Genomic DNA, 18,485 nt, shown 5'->3' on the forward strand with positions numbered 1-18,485 from the left:
GGAAGATATTGAATTTCTAAGTGACATTTGCTTGCTTCAGGAGACGAGGACTCGAGCAGCTCCTGGGATACGAGTATATTCAACAAGTCTTGGGTGGATATAATTTTTAAGCCCTGCCTATCTTTGCCGCCCCCTTGGCCGTGCTACAGGCAGCACCTCTGGCGCTAATTGGTGGGGGTGTGTGTGTGAGTTTGTGTCGAGTAACTCGATTTTGGATCAAAGTGGAGCGCTTCCGGTCTGTATTAATGGCTTATTCCTGCTGCTCCGTGCAGATGTATAACACTTATGTAATCCGTAAGAGAAACTTGCAAACACTGACAGAAAGAGAGTGGACAAGAGAGGCTGCTGTTAACAACAAAGCTACCACAAAGAGAGCAATCCTGCTCTTAACCAAAGTATAACAGTTTCGCACAGCACCCTTGCCATAAACTTGTGTTAACTGTACTTGTATAACTAAGAGAGGACCCAGCACCCCCTTGGTTCCCCAAGCCGGGACCAGAACCGCGCCACGTATAAGAGTGGAACGCCATAAATCACGACAGCATTTGATTAGCGTCAATTCCACGTAGCTTGACAATCAATTCCCATTCACATTCACACTTCTATCTCTGCACTCGCTCTCTATGGCATCTCCCTCCTTGTCATTTCTCCAGTTTTGAATTTTGCGCAAGCGCCTGTAAAGTGCTCATTGTTTCCTTTTTCTGGATTACTAGCGGCACAGCCACATTTCGCTGTGGCACATTGTGGTTGCATGCATGAGAAATGAGGAACAAAACAAAGCATACCTTTCATCTAAATTTTTCGTTATGCAATACTTGTGGGTACGCTACACACCATATTTCGTTCCCGCCGTCTCTAATGGATCGTCTCCCCTTCCCCAATCCATTTCTGCATTTCCACCATTTGAATCCATTTAAAACCCATTCGAATGTGTAGATCGCGTCACATTTCGTCTAAGTATAAATATTTCAACGGTGGATAAAACATGGACCACTCAAATGACTCTCTTGTAGGCATTTCTTGAAGGCGCTCACTGGTATGATAATGCAGATATATCATACTTAATGAAAAGTGATACTCTTTTAATGATCCTTCCACTGAAATGCTCCCATTGGACCGCCTGTGGCACAGACCGTATAAACCCCACTTTGTACCCTTAGTAGGAGATAAGCTTTAGTTATCAAATCATTGGCTTTAGTTGATCGAACATATGTTTGGGTGGTTACTTTAAGTACAGTTAAATACGAAGATAATACCTTGCTTTTCTTGATTATTCTTTATGTGTTTCTCTGCGGCTTGGGAAATGGATATGACATCAGCATTGATGTGCCCGAAACAGCAAAGAAGCAAGCTGCAGTAATTATCCGATCGACATGATTAAACATTTTAAAAATTTGTATTAGGCGGCTGGCTCACATGTCTCCGGTTCGCAGATCGACCCCTTGCGATTGTCTACGTTCTCTTTGAGGAGCACGCTAAAACTTAGGTCCTCCGATTGCAAATGGCTACGTAGACGAAGCCCCACTTGATGACGGCACCGTCTTGAGCCAGGATTCGAGAAGCATTTGAATCTGCATGGCTCCAGTTAGACCTGCCCCAGAATATCGTGCTGCGGTTGCCGTGGAGACATGGCATGACACTCCCTCCCCGATCCCGGACGGGGCCATAGAGGGCCACACAGTGCGTTCGAGTGGAAATTTGTATTCAAAATGGAGCTCGAAATGAAATTATCGACCACAGACAGATTTCAGACGTGGATTCAATTACAAAACACACTTGGACAGTAGTTGTGGAGTGGGTTTCTGAGGGGGTATGGGGGTTATGGAATTGGTCATTGTCTTGGGCCGCACACATTCATACGCACTGTGTGTGTGTTATGACATTTGCTTACGAAATGAACAAGCACTTAACGGCCAGTCCTAATGTTAATTAGCTACACACACACACACACACACACACACACACGCACTCACACCTGTGCCACCCCGCACACCTCTTGTGCTTGTGAGTGTGTGTGTGCGTGGGCCGTGTTTCGGTATGCGTCTCGTAACGTATACGTAATTGCTCTGTATACAATTGTAATTATAAACCACTAATAAGATTCGAACACGAAACGATTTTCAAACCGCTATGAAACGTGGCAACGCAGCAGACTTCTACAGCACCCTACAGCACTCATCCTCAAAGCTCTGCCAAAGTCGCCCCCAAGCCCCTTCTCCATGACGCGTCTGAGTCTCGTCGCCGCTGCCACATCAACAAGTTAATTTTGCATCTGTGAGGGGAGGGGTCATTGCTGGTGGTGGTGAAGGCATTGGCATCTGTGCTTGGTGGCATGAGAAGCTCCTGGATAGGGTATTAAGAGAGAGAGCAGTCGAGAGGAGAGATGGGTACGAGTGGAGCGCTCAAGTGACTATTTAATGCGATTAAAATTGCAAAAGCTTTGCTCGACCCGGCTTCACGTGGATTCCGATGGCCGCCAGATGAACTCATGGGCCTCTAGTGGCATGTCGTTACGACATTTGAGCAGTATGGTCATCGGCTGGCCTCGAAGGAGTGTATTCAAAATTGATTCGCTTATCGATAGTTTCTCAAAGTTTTCAAATAATGAAATTGGTTTCATACAAAAACGATTCAAGATATACATTCTTTATTTCTCATACCCCAGTAAAAACATTATCAGAGGTTGCACTTTGGATATACAGTCGTAAACTGTTGTACATACTCGTATGTATGTCCTTCTGTGGTATAGTTTAAGGTTGAACGAAGCATCCACGAGGGGGTTTAACAGTAAGCGAAATGGATTTCAATTCGAATAATGATTTCTGCTGAACCAGTTCCATATCTGCATTGGATGGAAGCCTTCAATAGATGACCTTGCCGGACTGTACCTCTGTTCTAGTCCTTCACGTTCTCGTTCTCGTTCTCGTTTGGTCTCTATCTCAGCAGAGATTACGGGATTTTCGCCTTCATCCCTGTCTCTCTTTCTGGTTTTCCCGGCAAGTCGCCTCGAAATGAAAATGGAAATTGACAACTGGCCAACGGGAGCGGCATCCCTGCTGCGAACGCTGACCGACCGACCGACCGACCACCAAGAAGGAGTGCATTCATATGTGAAATGGAAAAATTATAATCCAAATAAGAGAATGTAAACGGAGAAGGAGACGGATACGGATACGGAGAGTGCTAGCTTCGAGCTTCGAGGTTCGAGCTCAGAGGCTTCTGGGGCAGACCTCAGGAGCGAACGGTGGCGAATCGGAATCGATGACGGATGCGCTGGCAGGACAACAAGTCATCGGTCGCCGGGTCCTCTGGCCACGTTCACATGTCGCTCATAGATTGGGTTCGCCGTCCTTCGTCCTCCGTCCGATGGTGATGGTGATGGCGACGGCTACTGCTACTGCTGTAGCCATTTTTGAAAATTTCTTAAAATTCAATAAATATTTATGAGTTGATAATACCAAAGGCACGCGTACTTATACGCACACACAGCTGACATGGTCGCTTGGTCGCTTGGTTGAATTAAATGGATAACGGATACGGGCACGGCGCAAAGGAACAACTCCATGCGAGGCGCCACACACAAAATGCAAACCCAGTGGGGCACGACCGTGTACGACCGGGCATGGCGATTGAGTGGCTCTTCGGATAGATGGGCGTGCATCTCAAAGTGGGGCACTCCCATACACTACACTACATTGCAGCCAGTAAATGTGCATAATTCATAGTTATCTGTTTGTAGCTGGCATTAGCCAGGACAGATTCTCCTGTGAAGGACAGACACAGAAATATAAGCAGTAATCTAAGCAATAAGTGCATTTCAGATGATCCCACAACCACACATACAAGCAGGTTATATGGAAAAGTACGCACTCATTTCCTGTTTTATATCAAAACATGTTTTGGAGGTATACATCGTACGGTAATTAATCAGAGATCTCATGGAAGCAGACTCTGTCATTAATCCTTTTAGGAATATCTGCACTTAAGGTGAATCAACAATCGCACCGTCAGTTGTTGGAATGGTTCAAAAGTTACCTTTCTCTCTCTCTCTATGTTTTATTTCCACACCTACGTCAAAAGTACTGGCCAAAGTGCTGTTCAGATGTAGAAGGAGAACAGGCGATCTCCTGAAAAATCAGTTTGGTAATTATTCACGGGTCCCCTCTGTATGTATTCTAAGCAATCGCCTAGTCTAGGAACTTCTTCGACTGGGCTCAACACCATTTTCCTGCTGAGGCAATGTGGAGACTGGCGATATTCTTACAATTGTGGTCGATTTTTGACTTGTTCGACCGCATGACAGCAGCACGACCCAATTGTCAGGAACTGAGCGATTCCTACCAGGCCAGGCCTCTGAAGAGGCAGAGACATGATATGAGAACATACACCTCAGCTGCCTTCTCCCAGATCCTGGCCATCAGCCATTTTATAAACTGGAACAAAATTTCCGAGTGTGACCAAGCCTCGATGTTGAAAACCCTGGTTCTGCTCGTTGTTTCCAAAGAGAGCGTCTTCAATAAAAAAAACATCTTTTCTACATTTGAAAAGAAGTAGCTGAAAACTAATCGCGCCGAGAACGAGAAGAATATACATAGATAGATTGCCACACTAGGAGATGATCAACTATCTGTTACCGGAATATTAATTCTTTTAATTTGAATCACATTATCTAACAATGATGACATCCATCGTTGCCCCGATGTGTTTAGCGCTTATCAAAATCACATGCGGTCTTACGCACTTCGCGGATGCGCTGAAGACGATGAATTTGGGTGTAGGTAGTTCAGCGTGAACAAGAGACGATCAACTAAAGAAGACAGGAATTTGTCACCGGCAGGAATGGGATTGATCGTACAATTGAAGATTATTGCAAAATGCAATTTAGATGAAACGTTTGCTTTGTTTTTTTTTCCTCATTTCCCATCCGTGGGCAGATCAGAAGAGTCGATCGAGCTGGAACCATCCGTATGTCCCATATGTCAAGACATATGTATGGCTGAGGCACTCCGCGGGTCTAGATCATTGGGATGAGGGGATTGTGGATATGGCATTAGTATTCTGAAGCTGTATATATTTATGCGTGTTCCGCCTATGAGTCAATGTGTTGATTGGGCGTTCTTTGTCAGCTGTTTGTGTGGGGAGGAGCGCTGGAATGGAATTCATCAGAAAGTAATTATTGGAAAAGTTTTCGGTCTGGTATCTGGCTGTGCAGCGGCGAGGCAATGTCCCAACTATGAGGGAGGTCCGCACTTCTTGGCCCCGTTGTAAGCCATCGACAAACACGTGGAACTTAACGGAAGAGATGAACAAACTTTGGCAAACAACAAGCAGAATCGAAACGCAAACTTATTTATAAAAACGACGAGCGAACCGAGCTTAATGAAATTCTGTGCATATTCCGGCAAACGTACGCCAGCCCGGGTGCTCGCTCGGTTTTTCTACATAACCTTAGGTTCGTTCTGTGCGATTGTTCTTGCGTCTGGCTGAGGCTGAGATAGTTCCTTAAGGGCAGTACGGGCAGGCGGACACGCAGCCGGAGCCGGAGCCGGAGAGCGCGTGTACGTGATGTTCATATTCTCATAAATTCAATAATTTATACGCGAATGTATGTACATATTATGGACACACACACACACACGTGAATCTGGCTTTGTTGGAGTGTGTGTATGCGTACATTGATACAAAAATATAATGAAGAATGAATATCGACTTACATACATATATGTATTTCAAGATCTTTACATTGGATATGGGTTGGCTTCTTCAAAAGCATCGATCTGGGGTCATCAGACATGTCTGCAACCATAAAAAACCGAGTAAGGGATTTATATTTATTATTTATTGTATTTTATGTCTAGGAATTTCTCACATTTCTTTAGCTCGAAACACAAAAAATTATAGTATGCGATGCAAAGATATTTAAATGGTATGCGAGATTGACTTTGGCTACTTTTGGGACTGTATGGAGAGCAGTCTGGGCAGAAGAACACGATGTACAGACTCTATACGATAGACAATGATGTCGACACTTTCAGTTTTGTAACTCGATTTTCAATAAAAACAGTACACAAAACTTTGCCCTCGCTGCTTCCTCACTTTGTTGATAACTTAATTTCGTTTGGCGCTGTTCACTTGGCTGTTTCACAGGCTAAAAGCATTTCATTGTTGGCCAACAACTCTTTTTTCGTGCTGATGCTGCTGCTGCTGCTGCTGCTGCTGCTGCTGAATGGCAAGTGTGTGGGCGAGGCGACGCAACAAGACCCAAGTGTCGGCATTTTAAACGCACACATACTCGAGCATCGACTAAAGCTTCCGCTTTTGGGTCCAAGGAAAACGCTCTTAAAATTGAGCTATCTACTGTCTAAAGCCATTGGCCATAAGGTTTAAGACAGAGAGAGAGGGGACATAGCTCTCGATTTCGATCAACGAGCAGAGTTGGAGGAAACGGTAACCTGTTGTTTCTGTTGTTTTCCTTATCGATTGTCCTCATGGCGATGGGTCGCTCATTATGCGTGTATGCTCTGCTCGCATCGCATAATGCCATTGTAGTCTTTTTAGACACTAATCACTCTCGAATATCAGACCAGTGGCGGCGTCATAATACAAATAATGATGCGTCATAAAGAACAAATTTCTCAGTACAATATACGCTCCTCCACCGCTGCTGTGGCTGTGCTGTTGCCGTTCCCGTTCCTCGCTGCTGGCCTTCTCCTTCTCGCTATCTATGAGTATGTATTGTCATAAATCTTTCATTGATTGCAAACGAAGACATCGACACAATGTCAACGCGGCGGGTAGGCGGGCGGCGGCGTGGCGTGGCGTGGTGGCATAGTGGCACCGAATCACGGGGGATTGGGGATTAAGGGTTTTGGCGGCTCCGTGTCGTGTGGCAGAAAAGAAATTCTATAAAGCGACCAAGCTGAAATATATATAAATATTTTAGCCATCGCCGAGCAATACGATGCTGTTGCTCTGTTGCTCTAAGAATTGGGTATATTAGGCTGCACATCAGGGCAGTCATACATATCCATATGTGTGGATGTTGGGAAGAAAGATCATTTCATATTCCATCTGTTCTCAGATGGTTGTCTGATAGGGCACTCGACATTCGCCATGACTTCCACGTATGGTTCGTCCCTTTCCCTGTTCGTTTATCTCGTTTATTGTGGATTTCATTATGGCTGTGTTTGCGTGTCTTTTGCTTCGCGGTGGCTTATTCCGCCATTCGATTTTGAAAATGTAAATCTCTTGTCGTCGTCCTCGTCCGCGTCCTCGTTTTCGATGCCTTTGGCCATTGGATTGGGTTTGGGTTGGGGTTTCGGTTTGATGCTGGTGTCGATATCGGTGGCGGTGTCGGTGACGGTGTCGGCGGCATCGTTTGTCAACATGTCACCAGCGCTGGTTGGTGATTTTGATCTGAATTATTAAGTTGCTTTTAATGCGTTTGTTTTTGGCTTTAGCTTTGACAGCGCTTGCCGTTTTGCTTCTTATTGGCACAGTTTTCCCAATGCCACCTGGCGGCACCTGGGGAAAGGCAGGTGAATAGCTGTTCAATTGCTAAGGCAGTTTCACTCGGTCTCCGTGAATCTGTTTCATTCCATTATTCAGAGAGCTCTCTGTTGATATGATCTATGGCCAGCATCGCCAGCATTGCCCCGCAAAATTCATAGAGGAACTCCCATCCTCATTATACAGATTTGTTTATCAAGGGTCCACGCCGGGGCGTACGTATGGTCCATGTGCTCGTGTCCGTCTACTTCTGAAGCCCTGGGACTTCATAAATCTGCCACGGCGGACTTTATCAAAACGCCAGGCCGGCAATGGTAACGCCTCTGGCCTCCTGCGCCGCAAGTTGAGCATCAACTACATAAGAAAGTAAATTGAGACACGACGGACACGTGAGTTTGATAGATTGCGGGATACATATAGAGGCATACATACTCGTGCTCGTACTCGTACACTCTCTGGCATACGTACATCATGCTGGCCAGGCGATGGAGATGGCAATGGCAATGGCGTTGCGTTGGCGATGGTGGCATTCTCAGCGTCTAGCATCCTTGCCGTGCCGTGCCGTGCCGTGCCTTGCCTTGCCTTGCCTTGCCCTGCCTTGGCTAGGGATTGTGCCTGTATGCGTATTTCATTAACGTCGCCTTTGAAAATCCATTCATTTATCAAAAGCAAACTTCAAACACGCACATCTCCGTCGGAGTGTGTGAGAGTATTCCATCCGTCTCTCCGTGAAAGCAAACACATTTATGTGTGTGGTGTGTGTGTGTGTGGCGTATGGTGTGTGCGTGTGTGTGTGTACGATGTAGATACTGCAACAATTTACCAGGGAATAACTGGCGTAGCAACATCGTAAAAACGGAGCGGCCAAAAGGATCAATGAAGTATGCCTAAGAATCTGTCATTTATGACACATGACATACTTTATGAGCCTGACAGAGACCCAGGATTGTGGGTCCGCCTGTGGCAGGACCAGGGCCAGGACCAGGGCCAGGGCCTGGATAATAACAGCAGCGATAATAAAGATAAGCTAAAAGAAACTTGGCCAAAATGCAATTGAAAGTTTTGCTCTTGGCAACTTGACGCCGTCGTCCGCAACATAAAATCCGTGTCCTGCGGCTATGCGTGTGCCTATCCTTGTATCTCCGTCTCCGTCTCCTGCCTCTTCCCTGCTTCCTTCAGCATCCCAACACTCTTTCCTCTCCTCCTGCTTTTGCCTAGGCCAAATTCATGTATGTATTTGTAACTCTTGAAATCTGCTCGTAAATCTCATAGACTTTGCTTTATCGAAGACTTTAGTTGTGGGTGTTGTTGCTGCTCCTGCTGCCATCGCCTCAGTCGCCTCCGTCGCCTCCGTCGCCTCCGTCGCCTTTGTCGCTCCTCCTCTGTTGCTCATTGTGGCATGTAATCCTTTTCTCCTTATTTCGGCTGCAGGCTCGTAAAGCGCCTGAGAATTTATATTTATGGCTTGCCATGTTGTACACACACTCGGAAATATTCCTACCGCCTCCTTCACACTCCTTCACATATATGTTACGAATCCATCTCGACGACATCGACATCCACACTCCATGGGGCCAATTTTATGCGTTAATTTTGTGTAGACGTTCAGTTTTGGCATATGGCACAAAAAAGTATCCATATTTGGGTTTCATTCCCATGATTAAGTACGATTCAGCATAAGTTTGTGGCGAACAAATGGAAATACAGATTTTATGCAGCACTCAATAGTCCTGGAGCAGTGGATGGCCGTTCACCTTTGCCCTGAGTTCGAAGATTTTCTGAAAGAAATAAAACATCTGTAGAAATCATGTGTATCAGAATGATTCATCTGATGTTTCGTGTCTGCCAATGAGAAGTCGTTATTTGTAAGACGAATTCCCGCCTTTTCTGTCTTTCCAATAATCTTTCTCCCCAGAATACAAAAATTAAATCAATAAAACTTAAATTACTATTCCGATTCCACTATCATTAAGTGGCATGAATGGAATGAATCACTCTGAAGTTCGTTGGCCTCTCACAGTTCGCCCTGCGCCCGGCTCCCTGCCCCCTGGCCCCTGGCCCCTGCCTCCTGCCGTGCTGGTCAGGTGGGAGAGTGACTGCGCCTCTTCCTCTTGAACATCGAGTGTGTAACCCCACACTGCCTGTGAACCAGGAGGCCTGTCCGGGACGGCCGGAAACCGAAGCCAAAATCCTCCTCTTTGGGCTCGATTCGTATTATGAATTAAGCACAAGGCAGCTCGTCTCGCAATAATTGCAAACTACTGAAGCATTTAATATTTTGAGTGCATTTCCGCGTTACGCGTTGACCAAAAAAAAAAAAAAAAAAACGAGGATGAACAGAAACGAACAGAAATAAAGGGGAGCCGGAGGAGGAGCTGCATAAGCTGGAGTTGGTGCTTTGGCAGGAGCAAGGGAGCAGGAGCAGTAGATGGAACTGAGGACCAAGCTGACCAAATCGAAGCGCATGGAAATTGAAAGTTAAAGAGGCAGCACAATCGACCTGAAGGGGAGAGCTGAGCCGCAGGCGGAACGGTCAGCGGAGGACGAGGAGTGGCAGAGGTCAGTTCTCACTGGCCCCACCGGCCGTAAAGTTAATAAAGAGCCCTGGGGGCGATAAACAATTTGCGTTGCGAAAAGTCGATCAGGGAGAACGAGGACGACGACGGGCGGAATAGGGCGGGCGCTTAAGGCGTCGTCGGGACACACGGAACATCGGACTGCGAACTTGAAATTCTAATTGGCATTTTATGCCGGACGGACGGATGGACGCATTTCTCTGGGATGTGGCATGGGAATGAGATTGGGAGGAGGGGATGTGACGCGAGGTTGATGTGATTGAGGTCCATGTCCAGGTCCATGGCTAGCTGTTGCACAGGTGTGAAATCGTTGAAGAATTCTCACGAATACATTTAATCCGCTTTCAGATTTTTTCAGTTTTCTCTCTGCCTCTGTGGGAGCACTGTGTCTGTGCCCGCTCCGTCCGCTCCGGCCTCCGTCTCTGTTTTGTGTGCCTGAGCTTGGAAAGGATCCATGGGTAGCAGCGGCGGCAGCAGGAGCAACCTCGACCGCTTTGCATTTTGTGGACGATATCATGTTGGATTAAAAAGAGCGACGTCTCCGTCGTCAACTCTACTGCAACTGCTGGTGCCATCCTTCGTCCTTTATCTAGTAGCCCTGAAAAATAATTTCGTGCACAAGTCCTGCAGCCTTTTTTCAGCAAGTTTGTTTGGCATCCAACGCCCTTGCCCGCCCCACACTCTTGCATACAATGAGCGTATCGGGTTACCCTTTTAGCGGTCCACCACTTGACCAAATCGCCTGGCTTTCGCCCTCCCGATCTCCCTCCATCTGGCTCGGGCGGTGCTCCATTTCTATCCTCACGTGTAAACCGCAAATACTAAAGCGGCGTGACTTTATTTGATTATGTTCACAGAGAGAAAGAGAGGCAATCCTTACTGGAGAGCTTCGTACGAGTACGAGAAACATTGGGTCCAGGCATAACACGATTGTGGCCTAAATTGAAATTGAAACTTGATTTTTTGGGCCAAGGCAATTGCTGGGGCCCGACCAATCCTCCTGTAAAGATACCAAACTTATGAACAAGTTTCTAGAAATTTTTGAAGATTAATTTACACTTTGGGCAATCCTCTCCAGGCTTTTCTCACCGGTCCTACACATCGTTCTTCCCGTCCTCACAGGAATGTGCATATCCATAATCGCATAATCGTAAAAAAGTCTTAAAAACGTAAAAAAAAAAAATGCCGATTAAATCTTTATTTTCCGCCTTGGCGCACTGCCGCACCACCATTAACATTACCACGGCGGATGACGAGGGTTGTGGAACGGGTTATCGATATTGATGAGTCGCTGCTGACCCGGCGGCACACACACTCGTATTTGGTTACACATTTCTGAGCCCTTGACTGTTGACAGACATGTGACAGCGGCTGATGGCGGCTGATGGCGGCGGATGACGGGTGGGCCGGATCGTACAAACAGATGATTTAATAACTCTCCTCGCAGAACTGATTAGGAATGCCGCAAAAGGAGTGACCGCACCAGAGGGGTTGGCATTGGCGTTGGCGATTTTGTAAATATGCCTCTCGTGTGTTGACAAAAACTAACCACCACCCCATGTGGGTGGGTGCTCCCGGTGGGACGTTGACGTTGCTCCTGTTCCTGCAGTTCCTGTTCCTGTTGTTCGTCTTGTTCCCCTTGTCACCGCAGCATATCCCCTTTTCTCCTGCACCCGTGTTTGTGTGTGATTGATGACAACGCGAATAAGCGATGATTGATGCTTATTTTACACTTTTCGCTACAACACACGGCGACATGTTTGTCTGGGAGTCGGGTGCAGCGCACCGGCGTTGGGTTATATATCGAGGGATTATTATGAGCACACGTTCGAGCGTCTCCAGACAACGACTACGACGACTACGACGACGTCGACAAGGACGAGCCGCAATCATCAATGTCACCCATCAGCGGGTGTGGGTGAAATCTCTGTCGGTGTAGTAGTAATTGTTTGATTCTGCCCTCTCCTGCCGACGCGTCGTGTGTGTCATTTTGTGTCTATAGGATGCTTCTTCGTATGGGTTTGGTTATTGGTGTTCGGCAATACATCATCGCCTGGGTGACGGGGCCCAGGCACACCCACACCCATTGACAGACCCCACTAGATCTGGACAAACCGGATGACTGAAACCGACTTTGCATAGCAGTCTTCTCTGCTGTCTGGCCGCATCAATGCGGCGCATGGTTCTTTAAATACATGTAGTTTGAAACGCCATATAATGTATAGACGATAGGGCGGCGACTAATTTGTTAAGCTAAGATTGTTAATTAGAGCCTTCAAACGGACAAGGATTATCATAAATTGTGTGAAATACGAAATGCTTTCACTAACCGAATCGATTGATTCATTTTTGTTCCGTGAATAACGCTTCCCTGTGGTTGCGATGCCTCCAAGTGGATAACAATAACATAGTAGAGCATTATAAACCTCTTACTATGCATGATTTTTCCACACAGTTTCCATTGCTGGTCCCACTCTCTTCTATTGAAATGCAGTGGATAACGACGAATAGTACGCTCTATGCCCAATCTGCATCCACAATCATATGCAGATCGAGCGGAAGCCTTGTGCGCCGGCAAGGGCCGCGGCTCTACTATGTACGAGTATGTGAGCCTATGATAAATGTAACTGGTAAAATATATTTTGTAAATATCGGAATCGTCTCTCTGTCTTTAGGTATTGCTGATTGCAAAAGTGACGAATCTGTTGTTTTTTTTCGGGGACGGGTTATCTCTCCACGACTTCTCTTAACTTTTGTCATGATGAAAAAGGAAGAAACATAGAGAGAAAGCTAGGAACCATGACCACTAGTTGATTAGCATTTCAAAATATTTTATCTGTTTACATTTTTTCCATTTCGCTACATCTGTCTTGTACTGCGCTCCCCTCTTCCAGGAGCCACACATGCACGAGGAAAAGTGTCCGGGAGAGAAAGAGAGAGAGGGAGAGAGAGAGACAGAATGAGTAAGCGCGTGAAATGGCGTTGCGTAGCCACTGTAATTTGATAAGTTCATTATGGCTATAATAGTGGTCCGATCTGATCCAAATTCGGCAATCTGCTAGAAACGGTCATTGTCAATTATTCTGCGTTTTTGGTTATTTTTATTAAATACATAAAGTTGTATGAAAAAAAATTGACAATATTATAAACTTAAGCATCAGCAAACATGTTTATAGTTTGTTTTTCGCACATTAAAATTTGTGTATCATTTTAGAAATCACAATTTGCGAAAACTGGACTATGAAATATTGCGAGTGGACAGTCAATTTGCCTCTTTTTGCGATAACCGGAGAGATAACCGACTTTAAAATGGGATAAAGCGTGAAATTACCCGCAGAAAAAACCATAAAATCTTTACTCAAACCTTAACCATAAAATACTGCTTAAATCCTATAAAGGAAACGTAAGGCCTCTGGTAACAAAATGCTTTTGGCACGTCGGACGCGGACACGTGACAGAAAGCTAAGACGCTGCTTGCTCCGGATTTGGCGCTGCCTCTTGTCGCAAGCGAACTAAGAAAATTGTCGGCGGCGCCGTACTGGGACGCACCGTTGTCTGATTAACACTATCGACTGCCAGAGGCCAGAGCTGTCGAGTGCAAGGATATATGTTAATAGGTATACTCATCAATAAGCCTGAGAAATCCTTTCGAAGGATGGCTACCTTTCTGTTTGGGCGACGGAATCGGCCGCGATGCACTTGCGCCATCTTGCTGCTGGAGAGGAGTGTCTTCTTGCGTCGGTGCCAGACCTGCTGGAGGGAAAACCAAGTTGAGGTGAGAAAGATGACGTGTGTGGGCTTGTAGTCGAATATAACCTGCATGTTGACGTCGTAGCGGACGCGCTGCTCGAGCATGGGACGCCGTGCCACTAGCTGGCGGCACAGCCAAACAATGCCGTGTCCCAGATCCCTGGCGTCGTCCATGTGGCAGATGTGAAGGGGGCAGCCGCAGGAGCGAGCCAGCTGGTCCAGGCCAAAGGAGTGCTCCACGTCGTACAGTTGCACTCCGTCGCGGTGTCGCTTGGCCACCAGCAGCACAGGCTTTCCGTCCAGAGCCGTGCCCTGAAGGCACTTGCGCAGCAGCGCGAACGTGTCCTCCAGCTCCTCCATGCCCGAGCCAAGATCGAAGCAGTAGATCAGTGCATGACTGGCAGCGTAGTAGTGCTTCCAGAGGCGCTGCATTTCCGCATTGCCACCGACCTCGGTGAGCTGCAGATCCACAGCGATCTCCTCGCGCTGTAAAGCCGCCGACTCCATGCGGTAGCATCGCACTCCGTTGGTGGGATCCAGATCGTCACCGCCGCGCTCTCGACCGCTCACCCGGTGGCCCAGCTCCGTCTTTCCACTGCCAGCGGGCCCCAGAAGCAGCACCTGGAATTCCTCAGGCGGTGGCAAGGCCCTAAAACAGCAGCAGGAGGAGCAAAAGTAGCGGCACAGCTTGGCGCATAGCACACCCATCTAGGACATGGCCATACCGACCACCAGCTCTGATTTGTTTGATTATTTTTACTGTTTCAAATAAACTTTTGCTCCGAGTTTCCGTTAATTAATGCGGATTTCAGTTTCTGTTTGTTTACATGCCACAGGCGGCGGCCAGCTGATTGTGCCACGGAGTCGTCATGGGCAACGCAAGCAAATGCAGTGTTTTGGTCAGTGTTCCACTGCTCTTTGCCATGGAGACGCCGACGACAAGGGATGGGATGGAAACGTAAGCGACTCGCAGACAAGCGATTCCCTACCCGCTAACTTTTCTTCATTCGATTGTTCGAATGGTGGTGCTTCTCTGTTAACTGGAATCCATGTTACCCTCCCTGTTTCTTTCGCTGGTAGCCTTTCGAGAATCCCCCTGTTAGGCAGCGTAACAGTTCGAAGTGAGAGCTTTCTCTCTCGAGTGATAGACGCCAGATGGCGTTTTTGTCCCAATTCTGAAATAGTGGTATATCGCATATCCCAGTATCTATGTTTATCCGATACAGTGTAGTTGGGACTTTTAAAGTTGGGACCTTTAAAGTTGGGACCCATGATGTTCCCCATATAAAATTTGTACGAGTATATTTCAATTAGGGCTCATAATTCCTTGCAGACCTCCAACAGGCTTTGCAATTATTGATTCGGTTTAATTTCCTGATTGCCCCTGCATCCCAAATGCCAGGACACAGCCCGTCGTTGCCAGCTCCAGTGCACACACATAATGCATATTTGATGAGGCAGTGGCAGTAGAAGTAGCAAAAGCATTGGCTGTTGCAGTGGTCGTTGCGGCTTTGTGGCTTCTATGCTCTGCTGGGGAGCAGAGCCAAAGCTCTTCATACATTTGCGCTAATCGCTCTCTGGCCGTATTTGCCCAGGCCTAAGCCCTGAATGGAAGCCTCTTGTGTGTTATTCCATTGCATTATGATGTGCTCTGCCCATAACAGTAACGGGTAAACACATGTGGCCCGCTTCCTGCCCCATCTGCCGCATCTTTGTGTCGCTGCCGCCAACAAATTGAAAAGTAAGCAAGTTAAACGTTCGCCGAACTTTCGGTGCGAGTGTGGAGAGTGAGAGTACTAGTACAGGCCCCAACTCGTCTGTAGCCTAGAGGCAGTCGCCAGCAATCCTTTTTTGCCGCTGCTGCTGCGCCTCCTGCTTCAGCGCCTCCTCCGGATTTGTATCCTACCTATATGAATACCAAGTTGCTTGGTCTATGGCCAACACCTGACATTAGTTTTGCATGACTTCGTCGTCGTCGTCTCTTTTGGCAGACGCATTAATGCGGAACAAAGCGGTGCGAAATGTGACAACACGGACTTAGGCTGGAGCACACCTCAGGTGTTCAACTGGGCAAGGAGTTGGCCACGGAAGGTGAGTTAGAAAGAGCAACAGGAGCAATACCTCGTTCGGCACTTGATTGCCGGCGAGAGGAGGAGAGGAGAGGAGCCACATGCTTACTAGCCAGGAAACGATTTCTAACTGCTTGAGATAGTGTAAAAGTTATTTGTCATCGGATCTAATTTAATTCCATAGACTGCACCAAATTCTTAGATGATCATTTATGGCACTTTTAACATTGAAAATAAAAAAAGGAAAAAGCACAGCACATTTATGTACCTACATATATATGTATTTATATCAAAGTTTTTTCGAGACAAAGAATGCTGATTTTTTGCATGATTTTTGTAGTGCACCCTGAAATCGTCAAAGCCAAAGAAGATGTCACACTTTTGAGAGCCCAATACTATCTCTAAGAAACCTGCTGAAATGTTCCGAGGTCACAAGAGAACTATCCACTCAAATGTCACTATCGCAATATTTGAAAACGCAAAAATAGGTGCTCCCGTTTTCGCAAAAAGCAATATGTTTCTATTTTCAAAACGGAAAAATTTGTAAGCGAAACACTAATAGATATGCAAAAAAATAGATAGCTGATTGATGCATTGACATCATTAACAGGGCAATTTTTCATTTGCCTTTTTTCTAACTATTTTTTGTATACCCAAAATTCCAACAACACTGCGTTTTCGTGCTAAAAGTGACAAAACATCGATAGCCAAAAATGTTACTTTATATAAAGAAAGCGAGCGGAAACGTTTTATATTTTACGTATATTATATTATATATACTATAGTATATTATACGTAAGTATAATATGCGCCGGATATCGTGTCGGAACCGATGACTGTCGCCTGCATCTTTTCTCTGTCTTTTTTGTATCGCTTTTCAGAAAAGTGACGAATTTAAGTTTCGGTTAATATATATTTGGCTGCCTAGCTCTTGTAGTCTCTGACGGGATGAAAATTCATCGGTCGATCGACAGCCTGGATCCGCCACCACCCATTGCACTTTTGGCTTGACCAATATTGTCTTAAAGATATTAACCGTCTGGATATACATACATTTGATTTTATATGAGATTTCAATGTGTATTTGGTTTTTGTGTTTTTTTTTTAAATCTTTATTGACCACTTCGACAAATACAAAGTTATTGCTGGACCGGCTCGATCCTTGACCCTTTCGCTGCTTCCAGCGTCTGTCGCTCTTGGTTAAACCTGTGGCACTCAAAGAGGGATTGATGCACGCCCTCGACTGTGCCTGTGCCGCGCTCTCGGCAATCGTCTTCTGCCTAGTGGCTTGAGGTAGATATATGAAAAATGAGGATGTGCGTCCAGCGTCCCTTGGGATAAGTTGTTGCAGCGGGTCTGTCATCTTTCTACACTCTCCTTGCGGCGTCCTTCAGCACACCTTTGGTGCATACCTCCATTTGCTGTCCTGCATGGGCTCCCAGGTAATTTATTGACCTCTGCGATTGAATCGTGGTCCCACTGGACCGCATTCTGGCTGTTTCGACCACTTTCCGCTAGCATCGGGAGCCGTAGGACCCCATCGTACATGGTGGTCGTGAACTTCTTCTTGCCAGCTGCCGAGCAAATAAGGCATAGATAAGGCCCTGCTCCCTGCTCCGCAACGTTCCTGGATCCTACAGATTGTCCAGCCGATCCGTGAGTCGCCGCGCTGTAGAACAGCAGCACATGGAGCAGGGCAAGCTGACCACCGCCGTCGGGAACTCCGCATATCAGCGGCAGCGTAGCAGTACAACACTACAGGAAAGGAGCACAGCTTTAATTATTTGTGACTTTTGAGTCACCATAGAAAGAATCAGTGCTGCCAGGTTTTCAGAGTAAATACAAGCTAGATTTAAACAAAACGAGGGGGAACGTTGTGAGTTGCTGCGGACACCGCAACTCTACGGTTATACCCGATACTAAGTCAGTATGGCTCTCCTCCGGCAGACGCCGCTAATATTAAACGACACGACAAAGAGTGCGTGCGAGAGAGACAGAAAATCAGTCTGAGCGTGACGTCGGGCGCTGCGTAGCCACTGCAAATTGATTTGTTTCTATTGGCTATAAAAATGATCTGATCTGATCCAGATTCAGCAATCTGATAGATATGGTCATTATTATTGTGTATTGCGCCTTTTGTCATGTATTAAATAGAGAACGACGCGTCTGTGCTCATAAGTGGTTTATTCAGAACTGAAGAGATGACATGTGTACATATGTACTTACATACGAATAGGAGAGACGAGAGATAACAGAGGCTCTCGCTGTTCATGTACATTATGTTAATTAGCGTTGCCAGACAGATCATATTATGGTTACACTTCAAATTTCAACACTTTTGCTTAAGCATAATATTTTGTGATTACAATGTATTAATCAATTAATCCAAGCGATTTTACAAATCTATAATGCTTTTGCTTACATAAACTTTTGGTTAATACATCGGCAACGTTTTTCTGTGTGGATACATATTCAAGTTTTATCTCTTTACTTTCTACTTTGTCTCTAACAAAATGATATTTTAAATCTATATGCTTTGTGCGTTTATGGTGAATAGGATTTTTCGCAATATGATGCGCAC

The 18,485-nt window shown here is 46.2% G+C and overlaps 1 protein-coding gene across 1 annotated transcript; it reads right to left on the reverse strand.

The window, feature by feature from the left end:
- Positions 1-13,547: 13,547 nt before the first annotated feature.
- Positions 13,548-14,619, reverse strand: LOC108165268 (ADP-ribosylation factor-like protein 3). Its single transcript, XM_017301303.2, has 3 exons — positions 13,902-14,619; positions 13,749-13,835; positions 13,548-13,673 (listed from the first exon to the last, which is right to left on the reverse strand). Exons 1-3 carry the CDS (start codon positions 14,541-14,543, stop codon positions 13,548-13,550), a joined length of 855 nt encoding a protein of 284 aa, XP_017156792.1. The 5' UTR covers positions 14,544-14,619.
- Between the last annotated feature and the right edge of the window lie 3,866 nt (positions 14,620-18,485).

Source organism: Drosophila miranda, chromosome XR (assembly GCF_003369915.1).
Source record: "Drosophila miranda strain MSH22 chromosome XR, D.miranda_PacBio2.1, whole genome shotgun sequence".
Lineage (NCBI taxonomy): Eukaryota > Metazoa > Arthropoda > Insecta > Diptera > Drosophilidae > Drosophila > Drosophila miranda.